This window comes from Porites lutea, chromosome 1 (assembly GCF_958299795.1).
Source record: "Porites lutea chromosome 1, jaPorLute2.1, whole genome shotgun sequence".
NCBI lineage: Eukaryota > Metazoa > Cnidaria > Anthozoa > Scleractinia > Poritidae > Porites > Porites lutea.
The window spans coordinates 52,235,011-52,262,188 of NC_133201.1; the positions used below are offsets into that span (position 1 = coordinate 52,235,011).

The following is a 27,178-nucleotide window of genomic DNA, read 5'->3' on the forward strand; positions in this document are numbered from 1 at the left end:
TGTTAGTACAACTCAAAATCGTAAAAGTGGATAAAACGGCTTCCAAATCGTTCTAGAAGTAAAATGACGGTAAACAACAAACCAAAAACACAAGGCGAGTCATTTCTATCTCTTTTTTGTCAAAATATGGAATTTAGGACTTATTTTGTTTATTTTCGTACATTCTCTGAAACACAGAGTCTGATGGACCGCCCTTGCAAATATGGGAGTCGTTTAGCAGATCACATCTCAGTATTCCCCGTTGTAACTTAGCAACAACAACAAAAAATCATTTTCAAATGGCTTTATTTAAGGGTTCGCTTTTGTTTTAGTTAAATTTGTTGCCAAGTTACATTGTTGTTTATAAGCTCTTCTATCAGCTAGTTTTCTTTTCTTTTTCAGTTCATGTAACTCATAACTTAAGGAGCGGCTGAACGGCGACGACGACGACGCTTGCCTAACAAGCAAAAAAAAAAAAATAATAAAATAAAAAATATGTTAGTTAAATTACTTTTATTAAACTTAAGCAAAATAAAAAAAAAATAGAATGGCGTTAATGAAATAAGACGGGAATGTAAGTAAGCGAGAAAAGAAAAAGCCACAGAATGAAAGAAATGAAGTATAAACATGGGCGTAAACTCCTCTTTTTAGGTGGCTGAACACGGTTTTGCGGGCGGTCAGCGGTAGCGCGTGTTTTAAATTAGACAACAAGCATGGCGGCGAAAAAAGCAATAGTACATAGAAGATGATTTCTCAAAATCTACTCATTAACATTTTGTGATATTTGGCAGAATTTTTACTTTTATCGTATTTCAAATAATGAGAACTTTAAAATGGAAGTTGAACAGGCGAATTTTGTGATACATTTAATAATTACAGTACAATTGTATTATTGTTTATCTAAAAACCCCTCTGTTAACATTTGGTCAAACAAGTCTCCAATGGTAATGATTAATTATAGTAAGCTGTGTCAGGTAACATCTTGATATATTAGCAGTATTTGGTAGATTAAAAGTGTCGTATAAAAATGGATTTGCTGTTTGTGAATCAATTCTTGCTGTATTAATTCCAAAAACAAATACATGGTGTGGTTTTGAAATAGCATTTGTAATTTTAAAATGTCCTGTTTGTTGCTGTGAATTATTTGATCTTTCAACTACTTCATTCAAATATGTCCATTTGTAAGGTTTAAGATAATTTTCCATATACAACTTTTGTCCTTCCGAATTAAACGTAAGTTTTGGTACAAACAGTTCTAGTCTTGTTATAATAACTCTACAATTATCAGCAGCTTGAAAAATTAAATTAGCATCTTTTTCAATTTGGATATTTAGCTCAATTTTTGTATTTGGAAGTAATTTATCTTCCAATGCTTCAAAGAAAGAATATCTATTAAGAGGAATTTCACAGTTTACTGTGGCTGATGCACCTAATGGTAATTTTCTTGCAGCAAAACCTTTATTAAAAGTTGCCTGAGCAGATCTTTCCTCTGCAGCTCTTGATGTATCAAGAAAATAAAATTCGTTTTTAGCAACACTCTTAGCATATGAAGGATTATACTTTTAATATTTACAATATGATTTGCATAATTACAACTATAAACTTCTCTTCCATTTGCCAGGATACTTAATTTTTCTATAAATGAGTTACTACCATTTACAATTCCGTTATGATCGTTAGCTGCAATAGGTGCTCCATCTGCCAGCTTATTTACTTTAAAATCCATTGATAGTCTGGCGTTATACCAATCAAAAGGAGTAGTTTCTCCTGTATTATCAGCAACAAATCTAAGACCTGTTTTAGTTTGGTGGACGTCATTTGCTGGGGCTGTATCTAAAGTCTGTTCCAGGTCAAAAACAACATCTTCATATCTACCTAAATATTTTGGATTTCTAAATGACTTCATTTTATTTTAATAACTATATAATTTTCTCTTACGTGTTGAACCTCCACTAAGAAGGTTATTCAATCTTTGATCTATCTCTTGTTGAGTCATTGTTTCAACATTTTTATTAAAAGTAACTTTTTTAGCAGGGTTTTTTCGGGAGGGTGCAACCTCCCATTTTGATAACATTTGCACTATCTTATCACCAGCCTTTTTACCTAAATGTTCAGCAGTTTTTGTTGCAGCTGTTGATGCCGCTTTTTTAGCACCTCTTTTAGCAGCTTTTTTCATTGTCTTTCCAAATATTTTTTTACCAACTGATTTAAACACATCCATCATTCCTTCTCCATAAATATGTTGTCTTGTATATCTACCCAATTCAGGGTCAAGTTTCATTTTAAACTCTGATTGTCTCATCATTTTATTTTAATAGTTATATTACATCGAGTGAGGTATCAAAGTCATAAACCAATCTATACCGTTAAAATTTACTGGTCTTCCAAGTGAGTCTGTCACATTGATTCTCATTTCATCAATGTGGAATGAAGAAACATCGCAATACAATGGTCTTTTAGGCTCAAACGTAAATGGAAAAGACCTTGTGAGATTATCAGTTGGTATCACAGCAATGGTATTTGTATTTATTCCGTTTACAATGCTATTAGTTATTGCACTTGTGTTGATATTTAACACATCAATCGAATTTGTGATATTTAGTAGTTTTGTTCCATACTCTGTTTTTGTAATAAGTTTCTTTTCAAATCCAATTAGGTCTCCAAATTCTGTTCCTCTCAGATCAAGTTGATAATTACCATCAAGTGATATGAGAACTCGATAGGTAGATAGTATAAAAGTTAGATTGATTGAATAAGTTTTTTTTCCACTTGAATCTGTTGAGTGCTGATTTTTTTGAGTCATATACTGATGAATGTAATCATTGATATCTGAGTAGGAATACATTCCATCTGTAAAAGTAATTGTTTGCCAGGTGGAACCATCGTGGGTGTATTTGACTGTATTGTTTTTATAATCACTTCTAATGTTGTACCAAGAGTAAGTCATGGACAACCGATCAAGAGCAAGTTGGTGTTTCTTATCAGGGTCAAGTTTCAAAGATAGTAGTAGGGCTTCAGCAAAGATAAGCCTCGTTGGTGGATTCCCTTTGGATTCCCTCGCAGAAAGTGGATTCCCTTAATTAATAGGCATATGGGTCTAGTCAATGACGTCATCTATTGTGATAACCTAGGGAAAAAAATGGGTTCCTCCATACTAATTAAGTGTCTTCCTCCATATATAATGAAGTGGATAGGTTTACTAATGAGCGACACTCTACTACAATAGGAACAATAGGCCGGCCCAAACTTGCCCGGGATCTTTTAACCCTGATTGGATAGTAAACAATCTATTATGTGTTCAACATAAAAGCGCGCTCTCCGTTCAGCATTTTATTCTTGCAATCGCTTTGTTAAGGAAAAATTCTTATTATCACCAATATTTTTTAAAAAATTACTCCAAACATGCAAGTCGAATCGATCGCTTCACCGCTTCTGACAGTAGATGAAGTGGAGAAAGTCCAACGTCAACGGGTAGCTAGCCTTATCGGTCATGTGTTCCAACTGACTTATGCGGCTACGGTTGACAAACTCATCCAAGAACAAAAGCTGAATCGCTGCCACGGTTGTGCCATTCAACAACCAAGTCAAAACCAACATTCTTGCCTGATGATGGATAATGATGACGCATGGATGTATTACCATGATGAAGTGGTGGAACAAATTGACCTCAATGTTATCTTAAAAACGGCTGAAAGTGTGTGCAGTGCTCTTGGTTTCAAACTTGGCAAAACGTGGGAAGCGTACGTGACCGAATTACCAAAGCTGCCTTGGACTAACATCTATCTCACTTCCCTTGAACTGGATAGTGTTGGTGAGATTGTTCAATCGAGAGAGCAACAAGAGCGTATTCTGTATGCTATTTACTACGGACCTTGTGGACTGAAGTGCAAAGATCCCAGTGCTGTGGAAATTGACAGCCAAGTTGAAGTGCAATGCCCTGAGAGAGTTGTGAGGAAAGATGAACAACCAATGGACCTTGACTTGATAATTAATGACATTCAAAATAAGCTTTGTTTCTAAAAGTAATAAAATTTGTTTATATCTAAATTGTGAGTCAGTGTGTGTTTGTCTCTGTCTTAGTCAAGATAAGGCTTTCTCTGTCTTTGCTTCGAGTCGACTTTTCTCTGTATCGCGCACAAGCCAAAACATTGAAAGTGTCTTCAAGTGAAATGGAAATGCTTCAACAAAAAGTTAAAGATATGCCGGGTTCGAGTCTAGAAAAGTTGAAAAAACTCCACTCTGAGGTCTTTTCAAAAGTAAACTGGGGACGATTGGTGGTATTTTTGAACTTCGCGGATCAGCTAGAATTAACCGAGGAGGAATGGGAACTATTATTTAATTTTCTCGTGCCCACTCTCACCCAGATTCGAGAGTAGCTATATAAGTAAACATCAAGAGGAAAGAAATCATTCGGGTTTGAACCTTCATAGCGATCATCAGCGATGGGTTGCTGTCCTCCTTCGTCCACTTTTGGATTTGAACACATCTTTAGCCGCATTCGTTGTGTATTTGCTTGTTGCGGTGGTAAAGTGGTTGTTCAAAACTCCGAGTTCTGTGATGGAGAAAACACTGACCAGCATTTATCTCGACCCAAGTCAACCCGCAAGTTTCGGTGGTTTAGATGCTGTTTACAGAGCAGTTAAAGAGAAAGGAAAGAACAAGATATCGCGTAAACAAGTCCGAGAATGGTTGAGTCAGCAAGATGTTTATACTCTTCACAAGCCCGCGCGAAGACGCTACAAGAGAAGCCGAGTCATCGTTCCTGGAATAGATGCCCAGTTTCAAGCGGATTTGGTCGATCTTCAAAATCTCAGTCGCTACAACAAGGGTTAGAAATACTTACTGACTTGTATAGATATCTTCAGCAAGTACTCCTTTGTGTTACCTTTGAAGACAAAACAAGGTCAAGAACTGGTCAAAGCCTTTCAAAAGATCCTTTCTACTGGTCGAAAACCTACCAAACTGCAGACGGATCAGGGAACAGAGTTCCTAAGTCGTGTGTTCCAGAAATTACTGCGTGACAACAACATTGACTTTTTTACTGTTAACTCTGGGCTCAAAGCCTCAGTGGTTGAGCGTTTTAACCGAACATTTAAGAATAAGATGTATAAATATTTCACTGCCAAAAACACTCTCACCTATATCAATGTATTACCCCAGTTAGTATCTTCTTACAATAACACCTACCACCGAAGTATTAAAATGAAACCGAGCCAGGTGACTAAAGCGAATGAAGCTCAAGTATGGGATACTTTGTATGGGGATGATGTTCAAAAGCCTGTGCGATTTAAATTTCAAGTGGGAGATCGTGTCAGGATTAGCAAAGTAAAGAGAATGTTTGAAAAATCATACTTACCTAATTTTACGGAAGAAATTTTTACTGTTTACAAGCGAATGGCTCGTCAAGTACCCGTTTATAAACTAAAAGATGATGCAGGTGAAATCTTAGATGGAACATTTTATGAGCCTGAATTGCAGAAAATTATTAAGAACGATGATGTGTACCGCGTCGAAAAGATTTTGCGGAAGAGAAAGCGTAAAGGAGTAGTAGAGTATCTTGTGAGATGGAAAGGATACGATGACCCAAAATTTGATTCCTGGGTTCAGGAAAGTGATATTTTGAAGTTGTAATTTATGCGTTTTTTATTTAGTGAATAAAAGAAAAGGAAATAATAAAATGAATGGTGTGCGGTTTCTTATAAATTAAGAATACCCAGATTAAAAAGTTCATTTCAACACAGGGTACGATGGAGGTAACACAGTTTTATTTGCATCTCCCTAGTAATAGCAGTCTTGATAAATTTCCTCATAACACATTAACAGAGTACCGAGTTAGTTTACCACAAACCCTAAACCTCACAGGCGAATGGGAAGTGGCTTTGACCGAGATCCATTATCCGCATAGTTGGAATAATATTCAACAGTTTCGATTTTACGTTCCAAATGAAAAACTCCACGGTGTTTGGGATTCCCTGGAGATGCTTCCGGGTCATTATTCTTTCATTAAAGATATCTTATCAAAGATGAAAGAGTTAGTGGACAATGAAAATCGGTATACAGATGATGTTCGGTTTTCATACGATAGTCTCAGCAGAAAGGTGACGGTTCATTTGAAAAACAACGCAGAAGTCTCGTTAAATGATATGGCCTATATGCTGGGGTTCACTCCCGAACAAACTATTTCAAAGACCACCACGGGCGACAGACAAGTGGATTTGGAATACGGTTTTCACGATCTTTTCGTTTACTGTGATCTTATTCAGTCACAATATGTTGGTGATGCACTGGTCCCTTTGCTTCGAATTGTTCCTGTAGAAGGAGAGGTCGGTCAGCGAGTCAGTAAATCGTTTGTGCGCCCTCAATATGTACCTGTCAGCAGAAAGCAATTTGAAACCATCGAAGTCAATATAAAGCGAGACACAGGGGAATCTGTGCCATTTGAGTTTGGAAGAGTGTTGTTAACACTTCATTTTCGTCAGAGTCAACCTCAGTACTTTTAAAAAATGAAAAAACTTCACGCCCCAAATCATAAGTTCTACGAACAGTACTATGTAGATCAAGCCAAGCAAAAAGGTGGGAATTTACCCGCATTTCACGGAGCTCGATTTCAGCGAGGTTATGGCTTAGGATCCATATTTAAAGGTCTGTTCCGTTGGGCGATGCCACACCTCCAACAAGGTGCTAAGGTGATTGGAAGAAAAGCTTTACAAACGGGTGTCAATGTCGCCCAAGATGTTCTTGATGGAGATAACATTAAAACAGCAGTCCACAAGCGTACGAAACAAGCCCTCGGTCTACCCTCCCAGAATTCATTGCAGCGACAATCAGGAGCTGGCAAAAAATCTATAAAAAGGAAAGCGCAAGAAACCAAAATCATTTCACCTCCAAGCAAGAAAGCAAAAACATCTCCACAGCAAAAGAAGCCCGAAGAGAAATATTCTTTCTGGAAGTAACTATGACCTTTGTGCATCACGAGTCACGCGAGTGTACGAAATCAGAGCTCGATCTTTTTACTATTCCTGCTACACAAACCTCTATTCACAAAGGGCAATGGATTGAATATCACCCTCTCAGCAACATCACGGACACTGGTCCTATTGAATTTAACGTATCTGGAACCGGAGAAGAATATTTAGATTTAGCGCGAACACAACTTTATGTGAAAGCTAAGATCACGAAAGCAAACGGAACTGCGTTTGATGCTGATACACAAGTGGGTCCCGTGAACCTGTTTTTACATTCCCTGTTTTCACAAGTAGACGTTTCCTTGAATGAGCGACTTATATCTGCATCCACAAATACTTACCCTTATCGCGCCATGCTCGAGTCTTTGCTGAACTATGGGGAAGAAGCTAAAACAACTCAACTTTCTATGGCTATGTTTTACAAAGATACTGCTGGAAAGATGAATGTAGTGAACCCCTTGGCTGCAGACGATGAAGCAAACCTTGGATTAAAGGCTCGCTATGAGTTTACCAAAGAGAGTCATACGGTGGATATGATGGGACCCATTCACAGTGATATATTCTTTCAAGATCGGTTGATGCTCAATGGAGTGAATTTAAGAATCAAACTGAACCGAGCCAAGAATGTGTTTTGTCTTGTGTCCTCAGCAGCCGCAGCTAATTTCAAAGTGGTTATCACAGAAGCCATCTTGTTTGTACGCAGAGTCAAGGTTGCCTCCTCTATCATTCTAGGCCATGTAGCTGGGCTAAAACACTCCAGCGCCAAGTACCCCATTCGCAGAATCGACTGTAAAGTACTCTCTATTCTAAGAGGATTTAGCAGTTTTAACCCTGACAACATCTTTTTGGGTCACATTCCGAAGCGCATAGTATTGGGATTAGTGGACACAGAGGCTTACAATGGGAGTTACCGTACCAACCCCTTCAACTTCAATCACCACAATTTAACTCAAGTGGGTGTGTACGTGGACGGAGAACAAATCCCCCGAAAACCTTTGTTCCTGAAGTTTGACGCCGCTGGTGGTCAAAATGTGATAGCCGGCTATCAAAGTCTTTTCTCTGGTATTGGAAAGCTTTCCCAGGATACGGGAAATCAGATAAATAGAAGTGATTACGGCTCTGGTTACACCTTATTCGCCTTTGATTTGACCCCAGATCACTGCCCGGGAGATCATTTTGAGCTTATAAAACAAGGAAACCTACGCTTGGAGCTTCATTTCTCGGAAGCACTCGCCAACACTGTTAACCTTATCGTCTACGCTGAATTTCAAAACGTGATTGAGGTCGACTCAAACCGAAACGTTCTCTACGACTACACAAACTAAAAATGGACACCATTCAACTGACCCTTATTTTGAGAAAGGACAAATTTACACGAGGTGTGTTTCAAGGCGTGTATCCCTCAGATAAGCTACCTGCAAGTGTTTCGCAATACCCGACCTTATACATTGCCAATGTGGATACGAGTGACAAGCCAGGTTCCCATTGGGTGGCGTTTTATTTCACCAAGGAGCAAGAGGGAGATTTTTTCGATTCTTACGGAGCACCTCCCAGCAAATATTCAGGAACATTTACTACCTTTTAAAACAACAATTCTAACCAGTGGATTTTTAATACCGTGACATTACAGAGCATCTATTCCAAAGTCTGCGGACATTACTGTTTGTATTTTGCTTTATATCGTAGTCGGCAAATACGTATGAGTACAATTGTGCATCGTTTTTCTAATAACACACGAAAAAATGATAGTCTTGTCAAGCGATTTATTGAAAAACATTTTCCTATAAGTCTTCCGAAATATCGCACTGATGTAAACAAGCAAAGAGCACAAGCACAGCACAAAGTTCAATAAATAAACACCTTGTAATTTCGTTTCAACATCTTTTATTGAGTGAACAAAATAAAGAGATGATTTACAATAATAATAATAATGTCTCTTGTGGTGATTTCATAACCGTAACCAGCGCACAGCCTCAGAGCGTGGACTCGCATTTCTTCGCCGCTGTTTTTTCACGGGGGATACCGTCACAGGTGGGCTAGGTAGCCAACGGGAAGGACTGTTAGGGGTTTCGTCTCTCACCCTTGCTTTAAATTCTCGAATAGCACTTTGCCTCTGTGGATTACGCACTAGATTTTCCGGGACATTCATTCGGGCCAGACCCCTCGCAAACACCGACCATCCCACTGGTTCAAATCCTTTGCGGTGCGCAATGTGTCGTTGACTAGGTCCACCAGATGAGAACCTGGAATGCGTTTGGTTTCATACAAAAGCTCTCCTTTATCATTCCAATGCAAGACATCCTGATGCTCTTTAATTTTATCCAACAATTGTCTAGCCCCGGTTTTGTAAATTTTAGGTACACTTTTCATCACTTCTTGCTCTACGGCTGATGAAATAGATTTTTCTGTGGCGGGTTCTTCCGTAGGTTGTTCATTTTCTTCTGGTTTAGGTGTTTCTATAGCTTTGGGGGTTGAAATTTTCACATGAAGAGGTTGACCTTTTCGCTGGTCGTAATAAGTCAAGTACCGCTGCAACACTTGATTGTAAAGCCTAGCTTTTTGTTCATCATCAAGTTCTTTACTGGATAAAATATCGGTCATTTCACTATCCAAGTTTCTCAGAGTTTGTGTGACGGGTGGGGTTAAAATCTGCTGGCGTTGCTGTAATCTTTCCAAGGTGTTCTCGGGAACGAAAACCATACGCTTTGTGTGATTCATTTTAGGTAAGAATCGAACTTAACACACGCAGAACGGGAGGTAGCAAAACACTTAAAAAATTTCCTCCGTGTTGTACCAACAATTTCTTTTTCTTATCGAGTGGTGTACTTTTTTCGGCTAAAGCGATCAAAGATTTCTTGTGAGGTAAAAGTTTTTTCTTGGCTGGCTTACTGACAGGCACTGTTCCTTTAAGCACGTTTAAAACACACTCACAAATGGTTCTTACTAAAGCGTCGTCTGCCACCTTCAAAATGGCTTTACGCTGAGCTGGGGTACACTTGACAAGCAGCTTCAGAAAATCGTGGTTCTTTCTCAGTCGCTGTGCCATCCTCAACTGAAGAAATGTGATGTGGTTCACGCTTTTTATACTTTTCTGACGTAAGCGTACTGAGTCTACCCGGGGAAAATATTCGTACGCAGCCGGAAGTCGGTGGGTGTTTCCGGTTTAAGATCGCAAAATAAATAACCATAGGGCCTTTTTGTTGCATCCTCAAACGCTTCTTGCATGTATTTGACATGACCGGGAAACATTTGTCTTGCTAAATGATTGACCTGACTGCTATCACGCGGGCTTTTGAACTCCACTAAGTAATGAGAATTCAAACTCATATCTCTCAGTTCTTTTCCACGATGAAAAATGTTTTGGAGAATAAAGATCACGCTGAGATTGCGATGGTGGCAGCCCTTGGTAAACAAATTAGTCATTCGCTGATCATTGCTAAGCTCGTGCATTAAGTCATCAATGACGACTAAATTCCGAATAGAGGGATTAATCAGGGTTTCCAGATCACCAGGCACTCCTTCAACAAACATAATGTTCGGAATAGTGCGTAACATGTCATCGTAGGCTGGTTGATACATGCTATAACACCAGATGATATTTTCCGGGGCACCATCAATCATGTCTTCTCCTGCTTCTAGTAAACGTTTTACAAACTGACTTTTCCCACAACATGTTGGGCCAGCCACAAGTGCAGGGAAAGGATGTTTCCATCTCGGGTCCATGATCACAACTGATTAACTGATTTGTGCGTACTCTCATTTATAGAAAAAATTGTTTTGGGTTCAGCCTCTTTGTCATACACACGAGTCGCATTGCTGTTTTGTAATTTTGCAAATTGAAGCCAATATTTTCGTTCTATGTCCGATAACTCGTGGACTTGAGTTAAATGATTTGCTAATCGAACTAAGAATTTAGAATGACATCCCGGTATGGGGCAGTGTTTACATTTTAGTTTCTTCATGCTGACAGGACGAATGTTAGATACCAACTGAGTAAAACTATTTGCGACACGAAATTTATTGTTGATTTTCAAGGGCAGATCGGGCAGAAAGGGCAGAAAGGGCATCTTTTTAGCCCTGTGTTTTTTCCCCTGGGCGCGCGTGGAGATCTCGCGTGTAAGTCGTGCGCGTCGAGTCAGGAAACAAGCCACGATTAAATTCAACCAATGATTTATTCACAAACTAATTTCCTATGTACAAACATCCGTAAAAAGCTACGCAAAAAAAATATTTACAACTAGAGGCGATCTTATATAAATATTTCGGAAAACTATTTTGAGAGTAATATATATTCAAACTTGAGAAAACGAAAATTATTTACAAAATCAATTTTTTACAAACTTGAAAACTTAAATATCGAGTGGAGTAGTGCTAACTCCATCTTCGAGAACTTTACGTTTCGGTTAAAAATACGAAAATGCATCTCTGACCTGGGTATAAGTGTACATAGTATTATTTACAACTCTGAACCCTTGATTCACCCCAGCACTATTCTGTTTTGTAAGTAAGACATTAAGGTATTTATCTTTGTTAATGTCATTGCATTTCTTATTGACACCCTTACAACTAAACTTATCTTTAGCCCCAAAACAGTAGTAGGTTTTGGAACATAAACCCACGATTCCTTGTCCCTCCCACTCAACTTTAAAAACACCTGGCTTTCTCTTATCATAGGCCTTATGCTCCGCAGTGTCGGTACGGGAAACCAGTTACATTTATCAACTTCGAACTCTGCTTTCAATTCTGGTTTGACCAAAGACTCAACACTATCCCCTGAAATGGCAATATACGCTGAATCCGTATCCATTTCACACACTTGGAAATCTGAGCGGTTTAGATATTTGTCTAAGAAATCATAATAAAACTGTAGCATGCGAAGTTTGGCATACTGGTACAAAAAAAAACCCGACTTGAATGGGTAGATTTAATTTAACGGATTTTTTGCAAGACTCCACTTCATAAGTATCTTCAGTGATGTTTTCTAGTTTCCGGAAAAGGTGGGTGTTCACTTTTCGGCTGGCCTGAGCGTCACTGCAATAATCCACGTTTCTGTGTTTCAGGTTGGTTGGTGATCGTCTTACCATAGCCTGAATTGCCCACCTGAGAGATAAACAAAGATATAAGTTTTTTCTATACGTGAAAATGTATATTGTTCCCACCCCTTTATGAATGAAAGAATGAAACAAAAAAAACTTACCAATTTCATGGTATCTGCAATGATGGCTTTACTGGGGTCCGCATCTCCGGCTCTCCTCGCGTCTGACACCGCATCCCCGAACGGTTTGAAGCAGGGTTGAGGGGTGAACTCGATCACTTGGTGCACTTTCGTGACCTCTAAACCATGTTCCAGGTACCACTTGAGGAGGGGTGTGGCCAGCAGGATCTTTTCTCCTTTCATGCTCCCAATCAAACTGCGACGGGGTTGAGCCATGATGTTGTGCTCCTCGGCGTACGCTTTCATAAATTCACCAATATCATCGCGGCTGATTTCTGTGTTCTTGAAGATCGGGCACATTTCACTAGACTTTTCCTTTAAGTGATCTGGTACACGAATATCTACTTCCACGCACCCGAACAAACGCTCATGTCGCACCTCGCTCAATATTCGCTCGGGACTCATGATCTTGACTTGATCCAGGGTTCTTCTCACTTCGGTGGCAATAAAACGCCGTAGTTCTCGGTTGGTTCTCTTCATTTCTCTCCACTGACATTCATATATTTCCACCACGTTGTACCCTTTGCTGCGGATATACTCCGTGTTGGCTCTCGTTTCTTCTCTGATCTCAGCCATAGGTTTCTTGCGTTTCTCGTTAAACTCTTTCCCTCGGTTGAGAACACAGTCATGACCGTGCCAATAACAGCCGTGAAACTGGTACGCAGTTTGCGTCTGCGCGTTGAAACCATCTACAGGCAGTTTACGACCACCGATGCGCTTTTCTGTATTGTTTAACTGATGTCGGATGTGAATTCCCTCTTTGTGCGCCACCCATTCCAACCATTCAATAGCCATGCGTACAGAACTTTTCGGTTTGAACTCATTGTCCGCCAGGCGTCTCGTATTACTTCCCGTGGGCATATCTTGCATGAGCGCCCAGAGGTACAAAGCGTTCGCGTCATACCCCACGATCTTCTCACACAGCTTAGCAGCCTCGCCTTCCTCTGCTTCTCTGATCTTTGTTTTGCCGGCTTCATGATATCGGTGGAAAATAATACTTGGGCCGCCCGTGTTGTTGTCTTTGATCAGATGGTAGAGATCACTGTTCGCTTGATCGAAGAGACTGAAGTAAGTTTGAGGTCAAAGATAAGAGAAGAGGTACTTGAGGGTTAAACCAGGGACAGAAATGCCATCTTTAAACATATCGATCTTTCTCTCCTGCCAGAACTGACTCATTTTCTCTACAGCCTCGAGGAAAGGAACGACATCCAAATTATTGTACCAGATCAAGAACTCTTGAAAGGTGGACATTTCATTTTCTTCCCATACTTGCTGGCAGTACTCATATTCTTCTTCTGTAATGTTTTGGTTCTTCAGACTTGAGTAGAAAGCTTAATGCGAGGGCAGAGATGTTTCTTCGAGCTTGTCCAGGCTGTCGATCCACTCGTAAGGGAAGAAACCTTTGGTTTGCTCGCATTCATACGCTCTTAGAAACTGGTCATAGCTGAAACCCGGCGCGACATAGTTCGAAATGTCCAGAAATTTTAAGGAGTTTGTCTTGAGACACATATGGTTGCTGTTTCTTTTGACAGTGAACTTGATGGGTTGAGACTCAATGAGGTAGGGAAATACAAATTCTTTCACAGCGTTGAGATCGTACTTGCCAGAGTTGAAGCCTAGCACGGGCAGTTCTTGTAAGTATGCGTTCAGTTTTTTCAGCTAGCTTTGTTAAGACTTTGTTGTCGCTAGTCTGCTCTTGACCAAACAACACATCTTCGTACTGGGCTAGCTCATCTCGGAAGGAAGGGTCGTTTTCTGTTACCTCATCATTGAGAAACGCGCGATCTTCCTCATTCTCCGGTTCGATTTCTTCCTCGTCGTCATCGTCATCACTTGCCATCAAATCGATATCTCTTTCGTTGTCACTTAATTCTTCATCATTATCTTCCCCTTCTTCACTTTCAGCTTGCTGACTACCCTCCTGGATATCAACAAGTATTTGCGCTAATTGGTCTTCTGTTGAGTCATCGCGGTTAGGTACTTGCTTCAGTGCTTCAAACACAGGTGCAAACTGTTCACGGAGAATAGAAGAACTTTTCAGGCTTATCTTGGTGAGGTACTGCATAAATTCTGTAATAAACACGTTTGGGTCGCCGTTAGACACAAAACATTTCGGTGCTTGGTAACCAGGCACGTTACTGCACACACTCACACTGAGGGGAACATGCGCCGATTCCCAGTTCAATTTTTCTGTGTTCTTCAGTTCTTGCGCTCTTTCCTTGTCAAAAAAGCACTCAAAATCAAACGTAGCGCGGTAAGGAAAATAGCGGGCTTCTTCGGGGACAATAATTCCTTCGTCTTCGAGCTCCTCAAAGATGGTTTTGGGTACATGGTACGCTCCGCCAGGATACTTGAGGTGGACTTTGCCGTCACAGGTTTTCTCATGTTGCCTTAAATTACTTGCGTTTTTCCAGTACTTGCCACATCTTGAACAGCAGAAGGACTTTGAGTACCGGGCGAGATCTTTAATATACGAGAAATGGTTCTCATAGAGGTTGAGGTACAGAGTACAAGCGTAATGGCGGTGAGAGCGGCGAATGAGTGAAGCAGAGATGTCAGGTCTATGTTCTTCATTTTCTTCGTGTTCTTCGCAATGTGTTTGGGTTGGCGCGAGACTGTATACTTGAATGTTCACCTCGTATACTTTCTCTAACTGGTCTAGTTCAGACAACTTCACCCTATGGAACTTTTTCTTTGAGAGGCCAGCGTCTCGGTACTGTTGGTAATAGTGTTTCGTGTCCCGCTCCAAATTCTTGGTGTGACAGCCATTATGAAGTGCTAGGCAGCGGAAAAAACACAGATTATCTTCGTAGGGTTTACCTGTTTGGATGTTACGATCAAGCGGGGTGATGCCAATGTTATCCACGATATAACCGGGAAGATATTTTCCTTGTCCGATGGGATGATCGCGGATTTTCCAGACAAACCAGGTAACATTCGTGATGAGATCCACGACCCATTTACTGTTAGGTCGCTGCTGTCGAACCCACTCCAAGTAATCGATCTCCGCTATCTGCTGATATAGGCGCTCTGAATCGTCTGGACTTGAAATCAGGAACGGCTGTTCTAGCACCAAATGGTTGTTCGCGGATGGATGATGATACTGGAGGGCCCCAGTCTCTGTATTACGGAGAATAAAACCAAAGGAAAAGTTCACTTTAAACACAGTAGGCTGATCAGCCAAGATCCTGCTCAGTTGTTCGCGGAGAGCGGTGGGACTGATCGTGGACAGGCGGAAATTGTACCAGTCTTGTAAACGGTTACGGCGACTAAATCGGGTACGGATCTGGGGCCAGTGTTGACGGTACGCGTCGGTGATATTTTCCTCCGCGGCAGGAATAAGGTTCGAAGGAATGAGAACAGGATCTTCGTGCCAGCTAGACCCGGGCGCTGAGGTTTGCGGTGTAGTTGGTGAAGTACCAGGATCAGCGGACTTCTTGTGTTTTTTAGCAGCAGGTGCGTCTGTGTTTTTAGCGGCGGATCGTTTCCTGTTAGTGGCAGCGGCGGGTTGTTGATGAGCTGTGCGAATATGAGCGTTGTAAGGGGCGCGGTTGTGAAAGGTTTCGCCACAGGTTGCGCAAGTAAACGTCCGTTCGGCAGCTTGTTTGTCGTGCGCTTTCAGGTGACGATTGAGATGCGATTTTTGGGTGAAGCTTTTGTCGCAACGGGTGCATTCGTACGGTTTCTCACCAGTATGGGTTCGCTGGTGAGTATTTAGATGATTTGGGCGAGAGAAGGTCTTGCCGCAGGTGTCACAAAGATATTCTTTACGAGGCTTTTTGGCTGGTGGAGGATGACCATCCCCGGACTGAATTTCCTATAATTAGTAAATATGACCTAGTCTTAGTGTAAAGCTCAACTAACAAGAAACCCCGATAAACTCTATTTGTCTACAATGAGCGTCTCAACAACTGGGTAGATGGTTTGTTTTTGATGTTGATTCAACAGAATAAATTTAATTTTATGTGTCGATCCACGACATAATTGACTTTCAGAGATAAGCGCGTGGGTACTATTATAACTCTGCTATATTGCTATAATCAACTGCTTAGTGGAAATAACTTAAATTGTTCTGATACCTGTTTGAGTGTATAATACGCTGTCTATTTTCTTCAACTCGGCTTGATGATTGAAGAATATTAGTACATTGAGCAAATGCTTTGTTTTTATTTTCAACAAAAGAATAGAATAGATTTCAATATGGGTGCAATCATCCGCAAAAAAACGAATTCACTTATGTGATCAGTGGAAAGGGGAATCGATCAAGAATAAACTATTTACTCCTTCAAAATCATAAATAGTAAGCCAACTTTTATATTCTTCCGACTCTTATAAACGATGGAATGAATGATATTGTCTTTTTTTTGGTGAGCCTAAACAATTTAGTTTTTAAAAGGTATACATTTCAAAAACTTTAATAGGAACGTTTTCACTTCTACATGGGGTATTCTAAACAAGTGAACATGAAAGATGACTTACGGTTTCCGACGGGTTCCAAGTCGGTAATTCACTGGTTTCGCCAGTCCACTGAAAATGAATAACAGAAATAAACACATAAGTGATTGAACAATTAATGGTGCAAACTTAATTCCGTGAAAGAAAAATAATTTTATGATCATGAATGCTTACCTCATCAAAGAAATTATCCCGTGTATCTTGCGATGATAACGGTGCCGACTCGTTGTTATTCTAGATAAGAAGAGAAGAAATCAGATTACTTTAGGTTTTAAAATCTCGCTCATTTTAAAGAAATAGGTGGGCATTGAAGGAATAAGGAGATTCGTAATGTTGTTTCATCACTAAACAATTCATGTACGTTGCGTATTAAAAAGGAAATGGAGTTACCTTGTCTAGCGCCATACGTTCCATCTCCTCGATTTCACGAAGGTCAGCATTCGTAAACTGTAAAGCAAGGAAACATATTCGATGAGTATTATATGACAACTGTCTTAAATAGATCAAATGCAAATCTAACCCAAGTCGAGTCTATTAACATAACCAACATAAATGATGCGTGAAAACTCGGTTACAGAAAATTACTCAAGGTCGTTTAACTTTAAATTACTCAAGGTCGTTTTTCAAAACTCACCGAATCGCTCAGTAACTCGTTGACTTCATCACTACCCGTGTCCTGATTGATTTCAATCTGTGGAGTAGAACGTTAAGTAAAGATCAATATAAACTCGCTTCGGTAACGTACAGATTAAACGTAAACCGTCATCAGGAAAGAACTCAGAGACGAAATAGAATACTTACCGGTATCTCTTGGGCTGTGAGTTCCGACAGCCGAGCATACGCCATTGGGATCCACTCATCGGGTATCAAAATAGATTCCAGCAATAATTCCCAATCGTGGGTCGAGGAACAACCATCCAAGAGAGCTTGAAATTCGCGAACGTTAGTAATGAAAGCCATGATGTTCCAAAAGTGAAAAAAGGTTTTCTCAAAACGAGCGAACTCGGACAAATGTTCTCCTTAACAAAGCGATTGCAAGAATATAATGCTGAACGGAGAGCGCGCTTTTATGTTGAACACATAATAGATTGTTTACTATCCAATCAGGGTTAAAAGATCCCGGGCAAGTTTGGGCCGGCCTATTGTTCCTATTGTAGTAGAGTGACGCTCATTAGTAAACCTATCCACTTCATTATATATGGAGGAAGACACTTAATTAGTATGGAGGAACCCATTTTTTCCCTAGGTTATCACAATAGATGACGTCATTGACTAGACCCATATGCCTATTAATTAAGGGAATCCACTTTCTGCGAGGGAATCCAAAGGGAATCCACCAACGAGGCTTATCTTTGCTGAAGCCCTACTACTAAAGATGGATTAAACTTGATATTAAAATCACCAGGTCTGCTTGTTCCTCTTTTTTCTCTATTTATTGAGGAAATGTGTATAGCTCGTTCTTCCATTTTATTTAATAGATATATAATTTTTTAGTAGATCATTTAATTGTTTTTTTGATATTACTTTCATTTGGTTGAGAAGATGTGCAATTTGAGAAAACTCAGGTATTACACCATTATTCCCAGCAAGAATTGAGCCACCGAGTAATTCAAGTCTGTCTAGGAGTTGATGTGGGTTGTTAAAGTAAATCATTCCTTCTCCCATTTGATACTCAAGCGAACCTAAATAAAGTTTAAGAATGTTTTTATATTTAAGTAGCATATCTTTTTGCATTTTAATCCTTTCTGTTTCTTCTATTTCTTCCTCTGTTTTATGTTTTTTTCTATTCAAACCAGCTATTTCTCCTGTAAAAACTTTTACATCATTTTTTACTTCATCATGTATTTCTCTAAGTCTTTCAGGGTTAGTATCAAAAAAATCATTTGGCCTTGGATAATCCATAATTCTTAATATTTCTAAATCAACATCGTCAAAATTTTTTTCAATGTTATAACGTGTAGGTGATTTTGGTTTAGATGTTGTTGGTTCTTCATAATCACCTTCCAAAGCTGGTAATTCTCTCATGTCAGCCAATCTTAAATAAGTTTCATTAATTTTTTCCAATCCTGTTGTTAATGCAAGTTAATATTTTTTTAAGTTGAGTTATAGTTGCGTCTTGCTGCTCATCAATACTTTTTTTAATACTATCTTGAAACTTAATAAGTGGCTTAAATGTTTCTTTAAAACCCTCTCTCATATTTTGTTTTTGCCATTTTGTTATTTTTATTACATCTCTAACCTCTCGAGTCAAAGCATCAGCTTCAATTTTATTTCTTGCAAGTTTTTTGTATTCTTCAACATCCATTTTATTTAATATATAAATTAAATAAAAAAAATGGAAATACCAAACTATGATAGTAATAACAATACAGATAAAAAATATAAACAGTTATTTCCTTACATGCCATCAGACACATTTCGGATGTTAATCTGTGGAAACAGTGGAAGTGGTAAAACTAATCTGTTGTACCACATGTTAATTAAACCACTACTGTATTATGATGAGATTTATCTTTACGCGCGTAATCTAGAACAGGATAAATATCAAAAGCTAATTCAAAAAATGAGAGAGTTAAGTCATAAACTGGGATATGAAATACTTCATGTAAGTAATGATGAAATAATCCCCGTGACAGAAATGGATTATGAAGACAACCAAAAACTTGTGATATTTGATGACTACGTTTGTGATAAAAACCAGAGACAACTGATTGATTATTTCATTCAAGGACGACATAAAAACTGTTCGGTGGTGTACCTCAGTCAATTGTTTTATAAAACTCCAAAGGATATTCGGCTGAATTGTTCTCATTACTGTTTATACGAGTTTCCATCATCGAGGGAAGCCAACAGAATATCATCTGAGTTGGGAGTTAGTAAAGAAGATTATAAAGCAGCAACTAAAAAACCGTATTCATTTCTATACGTTGATAAACCAAAAAAACGTATTGCAAAAAACTTTACTGGTAATCTAACCATTAATTAAAATGGGTATATTTAACGAACAATCTTTAGATCATCCCTTTGCTAGGGGAATTCAAGGTGCTCCAGGAGTTGGATTTAATCTCACTTCAAGTGGGGATTATGATATGATAAATAAAAAACTAAGAAATGTTGGTGCACCTAATACTGATGCTGCTACAAAGAAATATGTTGATGATAATTCCAGTGGATCAGTTGATACTAGTTCATTTTTAAAGTTGGATGGTACAAGAAAAATGACTGGAAATCTAGATATGGACAACAATCGAATATATAATCTGCCAGCTCCAGCGAGTCCTAAACAACCAACACCATTATCTTTCACAGATTTGAAGTATCTCCACGTTGGTGGAACAAATAAAATGACTAATAATCTAAACATGGATAATAAAAAAATAATTAACTTAAGAATACCAACAAATGACACAGACGGTGCAACCAAAAAGTATGTAGATGACTCAATACCTAATACTAGTTCTTTTATAAAAAAAGATGGAAGTGTTTCAATGACTAGTAACCTAAATCTTGGAAACAAAAAAATAGTTGGTCTTGCAACTCCAGTGTCAAACACAGATGCTGCAACCAAAAAGTATGTGGATGATAACACAGCTGCCCCAGATTTGAGTGATTACTTGGAAAAAGATGGTACCGTCACTATGACTGGAAATCTTAATCTTGGTAATAATAAAATAGTTGGTCTTGCAACTCCAGTGTCAAACACAGATGCTGCAACCAAAAAGTATGTTGATGATAATGCTGGAAGTCCAAATTTAAGTAATTATTTGAAAAAAGATGGTAGCGTTTCTATGACTGGAAACTTTAATGTTGGTAATAATAAAATAGTTGGTCTCGCAACTCCAACATCAAATACAGATGCTGCAACAAAGAAATATGTGGATGATAACACAGCTGCCCCGGATTTAAGTAATTACTTGAAAAAAGATGGTAGTGTTGCTATGACTGGAGAACTTAATGCTGGTAATAATAAAATAATAAATATTGGTAATCCAACCCAAAACAATGAAGCAGTAAACAAAGATTATGTCGACAAACTAGTTCACAAAACTGCAGTTCAACCAAGTCATTATAAAAATGAGTTTAGTTATCTCATGTCAAGTGGGTCCCAATGGACTGATGAAATAGATGGAGGAGTTAGTTTTATTATAAATAAAATAGATGAATTACCACCAAACAAAGACAACTTTCACGATTATAATCACAAAGTTATTTACATGTATATACTTAAAAATAACAGTAAATATGAGTATAAGATGGGAATTAATTTTTACAGACTACCTGCAAATACTGATTACACGTTGTGTTTGGAAATACTCAACACAGATTATACTCTTTGGGATAAGTCTCAAATAAGTGTTGACAAAGGAACTTCAAAAATATTATCAATTGGAAATGTAGGTATAAGAAAACTATCACATATGTATACTGATGCAACAGGGAAAACAAAAACTATGTACTACCATAGAATAATAGTTAATTTTCGGAAGTTGTCATTTGGGAATAAGTTCTTTCTTCACATTCTTGTTGATATTTCAAACAGAGGATATAACATTGCGAAATATCCGCAAATTTTTCAGGGAGTTTACATGATTGCTTATGGTATTGTAGGTACATTTAGTAATATCGACCCAGATAAAGTTTACAACTATCACACCGCATTTGATATTAAACCAACAGAAGTGGTGTATAATGTTGATATTAACGCAAATCAAAAAGAAATTAAAAATATTAAACTTGATCGAAACAGTGATAATAGTGCTGCAACAGTTGCAATGGTAAAAGAACTATCTCCTTTTACTAAAAACAGTCTTTACAGATTATACTTTAGTGAATTTTATGACTTTACTGATGCGGATTTGTATGGATTAAGTAGAGGTGTATCTGGTGTTATTTTCAATTCTTTAAGACCTAATATTACACTTCCCAATAGAGACCTAAATGATATAACAAATTATGGCTTAAATGTGAAAGGTTATCCTGTTCATTTTGATCTTCCTAATTATATTACAAAATATAGTTTATGCATTTCTTTTCATCATTGGAGAAATAGAAGTTTTAGCCTAACTAAAAAAAATACAGATAATGATAATATACCATTAAAATTAAATTATGATAAAACAAACAATAAAGTAACTTTAACTGTCAATAAAACAACTCAAAATTTTACCATGCTAAGTAGTTTTAATGGAAAAAGGATTGTTGTATGGCTGTTAGAAAATTTTAGTGCAAATGTTACAAAAGTTAAAATAAGTAACTACAGCTCGACATTAACTATACCAACCGTTCAATACTCCCATTTTCAACAGTTTGATTTTACAACTGAAGATGGAGTGTTAAATAAATTAATGTACTCTCCAAACTTTTACAACACTGACTCTGAGCAATATCACAAAGTAATGCTTCAAGAAAAGTTAAGTGGATCTTATATAATGTAGAATTATATAGATAAAAGAATAAATGAAGGATATCTTTGAATTTAATCACATAGATAAATCTCTGTCAGAACCAGACGTCACAACTCTCAAAGACTTTTACAAACATTACCACAAGAAATATTGGTGTTACAAAAGGTGTTATAAGAGTTACAAATTTCTTGATGACGTGTTTACAATTTCTGGAATATGTCTAGTAGCAATAGGAACTATTACTGGTGGAGTAACACTAAACCCTGTTGTTCTAGGAGTTGTAAATGGTACTGGGGTTATAGTAGCGGGAATTGGAAAGAAAAAAAATTATAAAAGAAAAATTGAAATGTCAAGAATTGCATTTACTACTTATGAAAAAGTACTAGTTGAACTTCGCGCAGCTCTTCGAGGTGATGAGTGGAATAAAGAAGATTTTGTTGATCGGATGAAGCTAATAGATGAAATGATAATTGATCAGTCTCCTATAGCGGATAGATTTGCTAGTAGGTATAATGAAAAATGGTTTAAAGAATAAAATACTAATAAATATAAATATTTGAATGTATATTTTTTTCTATCTTTTTTTTAGATTTAGCTGTTTTCAATATTTAGATAAATATTGAAAACTAATCTATAAACTTAAATGTATATTTTTTTGGATCTTTTTTTGAAGTTGCTGTTTTACATTTTTTTCTACAAATTTTTGAAATATAATCAGCATTAATATCTAATACGTTAGCCGCTTTTTTGATAGATATAAATCTTCTTTTCTCTCCATTTTCAATACAGGTAGAAATTATCGGCTTATTATTACCTTTTTCAACATTTTGATTATGAGTAAGTAGTTGCAAATTCTTTATCCTATTATCAAACTTAATTTCGTTGATATGGTCAACTTCTAAACATCGTGGTATTGGCCCTCGAAAAACCTCATATTCAAATCTATGTTGAGAGTAATTTATTCGTTTTTCTAGTTTTTCATTATATATTTTAAATCTTAAATATCCTCCATCATTTTTTTCCATCTTTAAAATTCTTTCAGATTTTAAACTTAAAATATCTCCATTTTTTCTTGCAGCGTAATTAGTAAAAACTGGATGTTTGTAGTATTTTTTTCCTTTAAATATTACTCTTTGCTTTGATTTGGATTTAAACATTTTGAAATATCCGTATTTACGAATAGATGGGAGTACTTTGGAAAACACCCACTGACGAAACATTTTTGGAGCCGGTAATTTAGATCTAAAAACAAGTTCGTAGAAACCTGCTTCATTAATGTAAAAGGTGAAAGTACAACCGCGTGTTTCACGCGGGTGAACTTTTTTTATTTTATTACTTTCACTTACATGTCTCTTAATAACATCAACTGTATTTTTGTAACCAAGTATTTGAGCAACTTGTTTTGCTTGAAACCAGACATTACATTTTTCATCGATGTAAGAATTAAACTTGATACCAAGATGCCTATTAATAAAAACTTTTTCTAAAGTATTTTCCATTTTAGTTTATACTTTTATTTCTTTAAACCATAATTATTTTTTCTATTTAAATTAAATAGAAAAATGTTGTAAAGCACCCACCGTTTCGACGCGTACCACTCATATACATTTATTTTTCTCTAATTTTTGTATTTCTAATTTATGAAACTCTTTTTCTAATTCTTTAAGATAGTCTTCTTTTGTAATACCATCTGGTGGACTTGCATTTTCAAAGAAATACTCAAAAAGATATGATGTATCACTATGTTCAATAAACAATTGTTTTGCTTCATATTCAGGTGTACCAACAACTCGCTTACTCATTTTAATTAATTTATTTTTAATCTTTAAACCATTTTCTATCTAAACATTAAATAGAAAATGCTAAACACAATTGTGCATTATGTTAATTATTACTATCCTTTACAAAAACATCTTCCTTATCCTGAAAATCTTATAAAAACATCACTCATTTACAGGTATTTATACGAAGTTTATTTTAAAGAAAATATAGATATGGAAAAAATAATTTATAGAATAGAAGATAGATCTATTAAATCTAATAATCCTGTTTTAAATAATCATCTAATGTTTTACGCAGCTTTTAAATCTTTTCATAAACATTACAAAATTGGAAGAGGATGTGTATACACATTTGACTTTCCAATAAATAGTGAAGTATTAGGTTACCTAACTGAAATAATTTACTGGTGTTTTCATAAAGGAGTAGTATAAAAACGGTATCTGTTATTATTAGACAAAAAGATGTTAAAAGACTTGATAGAGAATTACTAAATGAAATGTTTGAATTTTTACATAATGAGTATATACTCACTGAATTTGAAGAAATGAAAGAAGTACAAAAAGAATTCTTAGAAAATCTTGCTTTAAACCATATTAATACTTTACAAAGACAGCATAAAATAACAAAAGAAGAAAGAGAAAAAATGGTTAACGAAAGTATTAAATATACTATTTTTTCAAAACTTGTAAAAGATGCTATGGAAGATGAAGGTATTGATACAGAAGGAATATATCAAACTCTTAATATATTAAAATTAGATATGGAAATAGATGAAGATCTATATTATACAACAAAAGAATTTTTAGAGTATTTTGAAAGTGGATATAGTTATTTATAAGATTAAACTTATCTCTATACAAGTATTTAATTTTATATTTTTAAAAAATATAAAATTATGGTGTGATTATATTAATTTTTATTCTTATAATATTCTCTTACTAATTTATAAAACTCTTTTTCTAATTCTTTAAGATATTCTTTTATTTCTACTCCATCTGGTGGACTTGCATCTTCAAAGAAATATTCAAAAAAATGTGATGTATCAATATAATCCTTAAACAATTCTTTTGCTTCTTGTTCAGGTGAACCAACAACTCGCTTACTCATTTTTTATAAAATAATTTACAAATCTTTAAGTTTTTTTATAGAGGAGTATTCTACTATAACATTTAATTCTTCTTCAATAGATTTTTTTAAATATATAAAATATCTACTAGAAGATATTTTTCTTTCAATATAATCAAGAATAACTAAAAACATATATACTAATTTTTTTCTTCTTCATCTAATGAACAAAAATCACAAGAAATAAAATTATAACAAAACTTATCATCTTTTAGTTTATTTATAACATTTCCTAAAATTTTATAAAATTTATAAATGCCATAACCAACTTTACTCCTACTTTTAAGATAATTTAAGTCACTTATTATAATTTCAATAGGTAAATCACCGTAGTAAGATTTATGAGGAATTATAATACTTGGTTTTTTTATAAATTTAAAACCATTACATCTAGTTTCTGAATCCATTTTATTTAAACAAATCATTTTTTTAAATTAATATAACTATCCCACCACTTTTCATAATTATCCAAAGTTTGAGGACTAATCTTTAGATAAACTAGTTTATATTTTTCACACCCCATCTCCTCCAAAATTTTTTTAATTAAATAAAAAATACTTATCATTCTCTTTCTACAGTATTTTTTGTTAAGTATTTCCATTACGTTGTTATCAATATTCATTAGTTTATTATACAATTCACACTTTTCATTATCAGTTAGTTTTATTCTTTTGGAAACTTGATCAACCTTTTTCTCATAGTGATACTTTCTCTGATAAATACTCTTCTTTCTAAAGTGAAATCTATCGTACTCTTTCAAGTCAAAATAACCAAGAACATGACCATTACTTGTTCCACAGGAATCACAAATATTATAACCTGAATCAACAACAAAACTATCGCTTTGACAATTACTACATTTAACTTTTTTAGTTTTTTTCTCTTCTGGTTTGGTTTTATAACTTCTTAATATTTCTAGATATCTTTCTATTTCTTCTTCTTTATAATTCATTTATTAATAATATTTTATTATTAATATCTTATTTATCTTAAAGCCATCGTATTCACTTTATTGAACATCACAGTGCGCTTATCATCTTCATTACTCAAAGCTATTTTATTTACCTCTTTTGAATATATATCATGATTTTCACTTCTAATAATTTTCATAGTTCTCATTTCCTTTTCACCGGTAAATAAACATTGAACATAATCATTAAAATCCATTGTTTTTTTTACAACACTCTTCTTTATTCCTTTACACTTTCTTACCTCTTTATTTTGTTCTATTTTGAAACTGTAAAGTTTGGGCCGCAATCCAACAAAATGTGTAATTTGTTTTCCTGCTACTTCATCTTTGAACATTCCTATTACTTTTTTGTTAACTCCTGTTGGTATACCAGATGGATGATTGGAAGGATAATCAGAGGTGTCAAACTTGGATAGTATGTCAGAGGATATATCTTTATAAAAATCTTCCGTATTAATATGGTAAATCAACGAGTCTGTATCTGTAAACAATAACTCAGCCTTGTCTTTATATTTCTTTTGAATATATTTGTAATGAAAATCAAACATTAATGTTTTTGACAAATCTAAAATTGCTTGTCCAACATATACTGGTTTGTTAAAATACACTTCTGTTTTTTTCATATGAATCGCAATAAGATTTTTATCAAATATTGTTGCTCTGTCAAAGTTCGGACGACTTGATAATTTTGAAGCTTTTTTACGATCATTAATAATAAATATATTCTGTCTTTTCCTTATGTTTTCTATTGTTTTTCCAAATACTGAATTATTCATTAGTTTGAAAAAATCTTTCTCAAAACTGTTGACCGCTGTTTTACGAAGTTCTGTATTTTTTCTTATATATGGTTCCATCCAAGAAGATTGGTAAAATGATATTCCTCTATGAACAGCAGTTATTATCATTCCCATCTCAAGGTATTGTCTCAAATTTCGATAATGTACAACATAGTTCTTTCTTGGTTTAAAATGACAAATAAGTTTTTCAACACCATTAACAATCATCTTTTCAGGTGCAAGTGGATAGTCGTTATGTTTTTCCCATAGTTTTTTAGGATACTCCAAATCAACTTCAAATATATATCCTTTTCTTCCAAGATTTGACATACTATGATTTGCTTTATCTAGAATATCCATTACTTTTTCTTTTGTTGAATTTTTCATCCAACTAAATCCATGTGTTGGTAGACGTTGAGACATTGCCCAACCGTAAAGATTATTTGCATCAAGGTATTGAATATAACTAGTTTCCTTATCAGAATTATAATCTTTCATATATTTAT

At 36.0% G+C, this 27,178-nt stretch overlaps 3 protein-coding genes and 1 long non-coding RNA gene across 4 annotated transcripts in view; 1 reads left to right on the forward strand and 3 right to left on the reverse strand.

Moving 5' to 3' along the window:
* Positions 1-277: 277 nt before the first annotated feature.
* Positions 278-27,178, reverse strand: part of LOC140939895 (uncharacterized) — a 59,017-nt gene continuing 32,116 nt past the window's right edge. The window contains exon 8 of the mRNA XM_073388871.1: positions 278-436. Within this exon, the coding sequence (XP_073244972.1) occupies positions 399-436 (38 nt within the window). The 3' untranslated portion in view covers positions 278-398. The remainder of the gene's footprint in view (positions 437-27,178) is intronic.
* Positions 6,935-8,269, forward strand: LOC140940697 (uncharacterized protein F54H12.2-like). Its single transcript, XM_073389976.1, has one exon. It carries the CDS (start codon positions 6,935-6,937, stop codon positions 8,267-8,269), a length of 1,335 nt encoding a protein of 444 aa, XP_073246077.1.
* On the reverse strand, positions 11,906-13,878 carry LOC140939879 (uncharacterized). The gene is made up of 2 exons (XM_073388870.1): positions 12,142-13,878; positions 11,906-12,044 (listed from the first exon to the last, which is right to left on the reverse strand). The coding sequence occupies exons 1-2, from the start codon at positions 13,027-13,029 to the stop codon at positions 11,973-11,975; spliced, it is 960 nt and encodes a 319-aa protein (XP_073244971.1). The 5' UTR covers positions 13,030-13,878; the 3' UTR covers positions 11,906-11,972.
* Positions 16,606-17,036, reverse strand: LOC140940942 (uncharacterized). The gene is made up of 3 exons (XR_012166387.1): positions 17,005-17,036; positions 16,789-16,848; positions 16,606-16,686 (listed from the first exon to the last, which is right to left on the reverse strand). It is a non-coding gene; the product is annotated as an uncharacterized lncRNA (long non-coding RNA).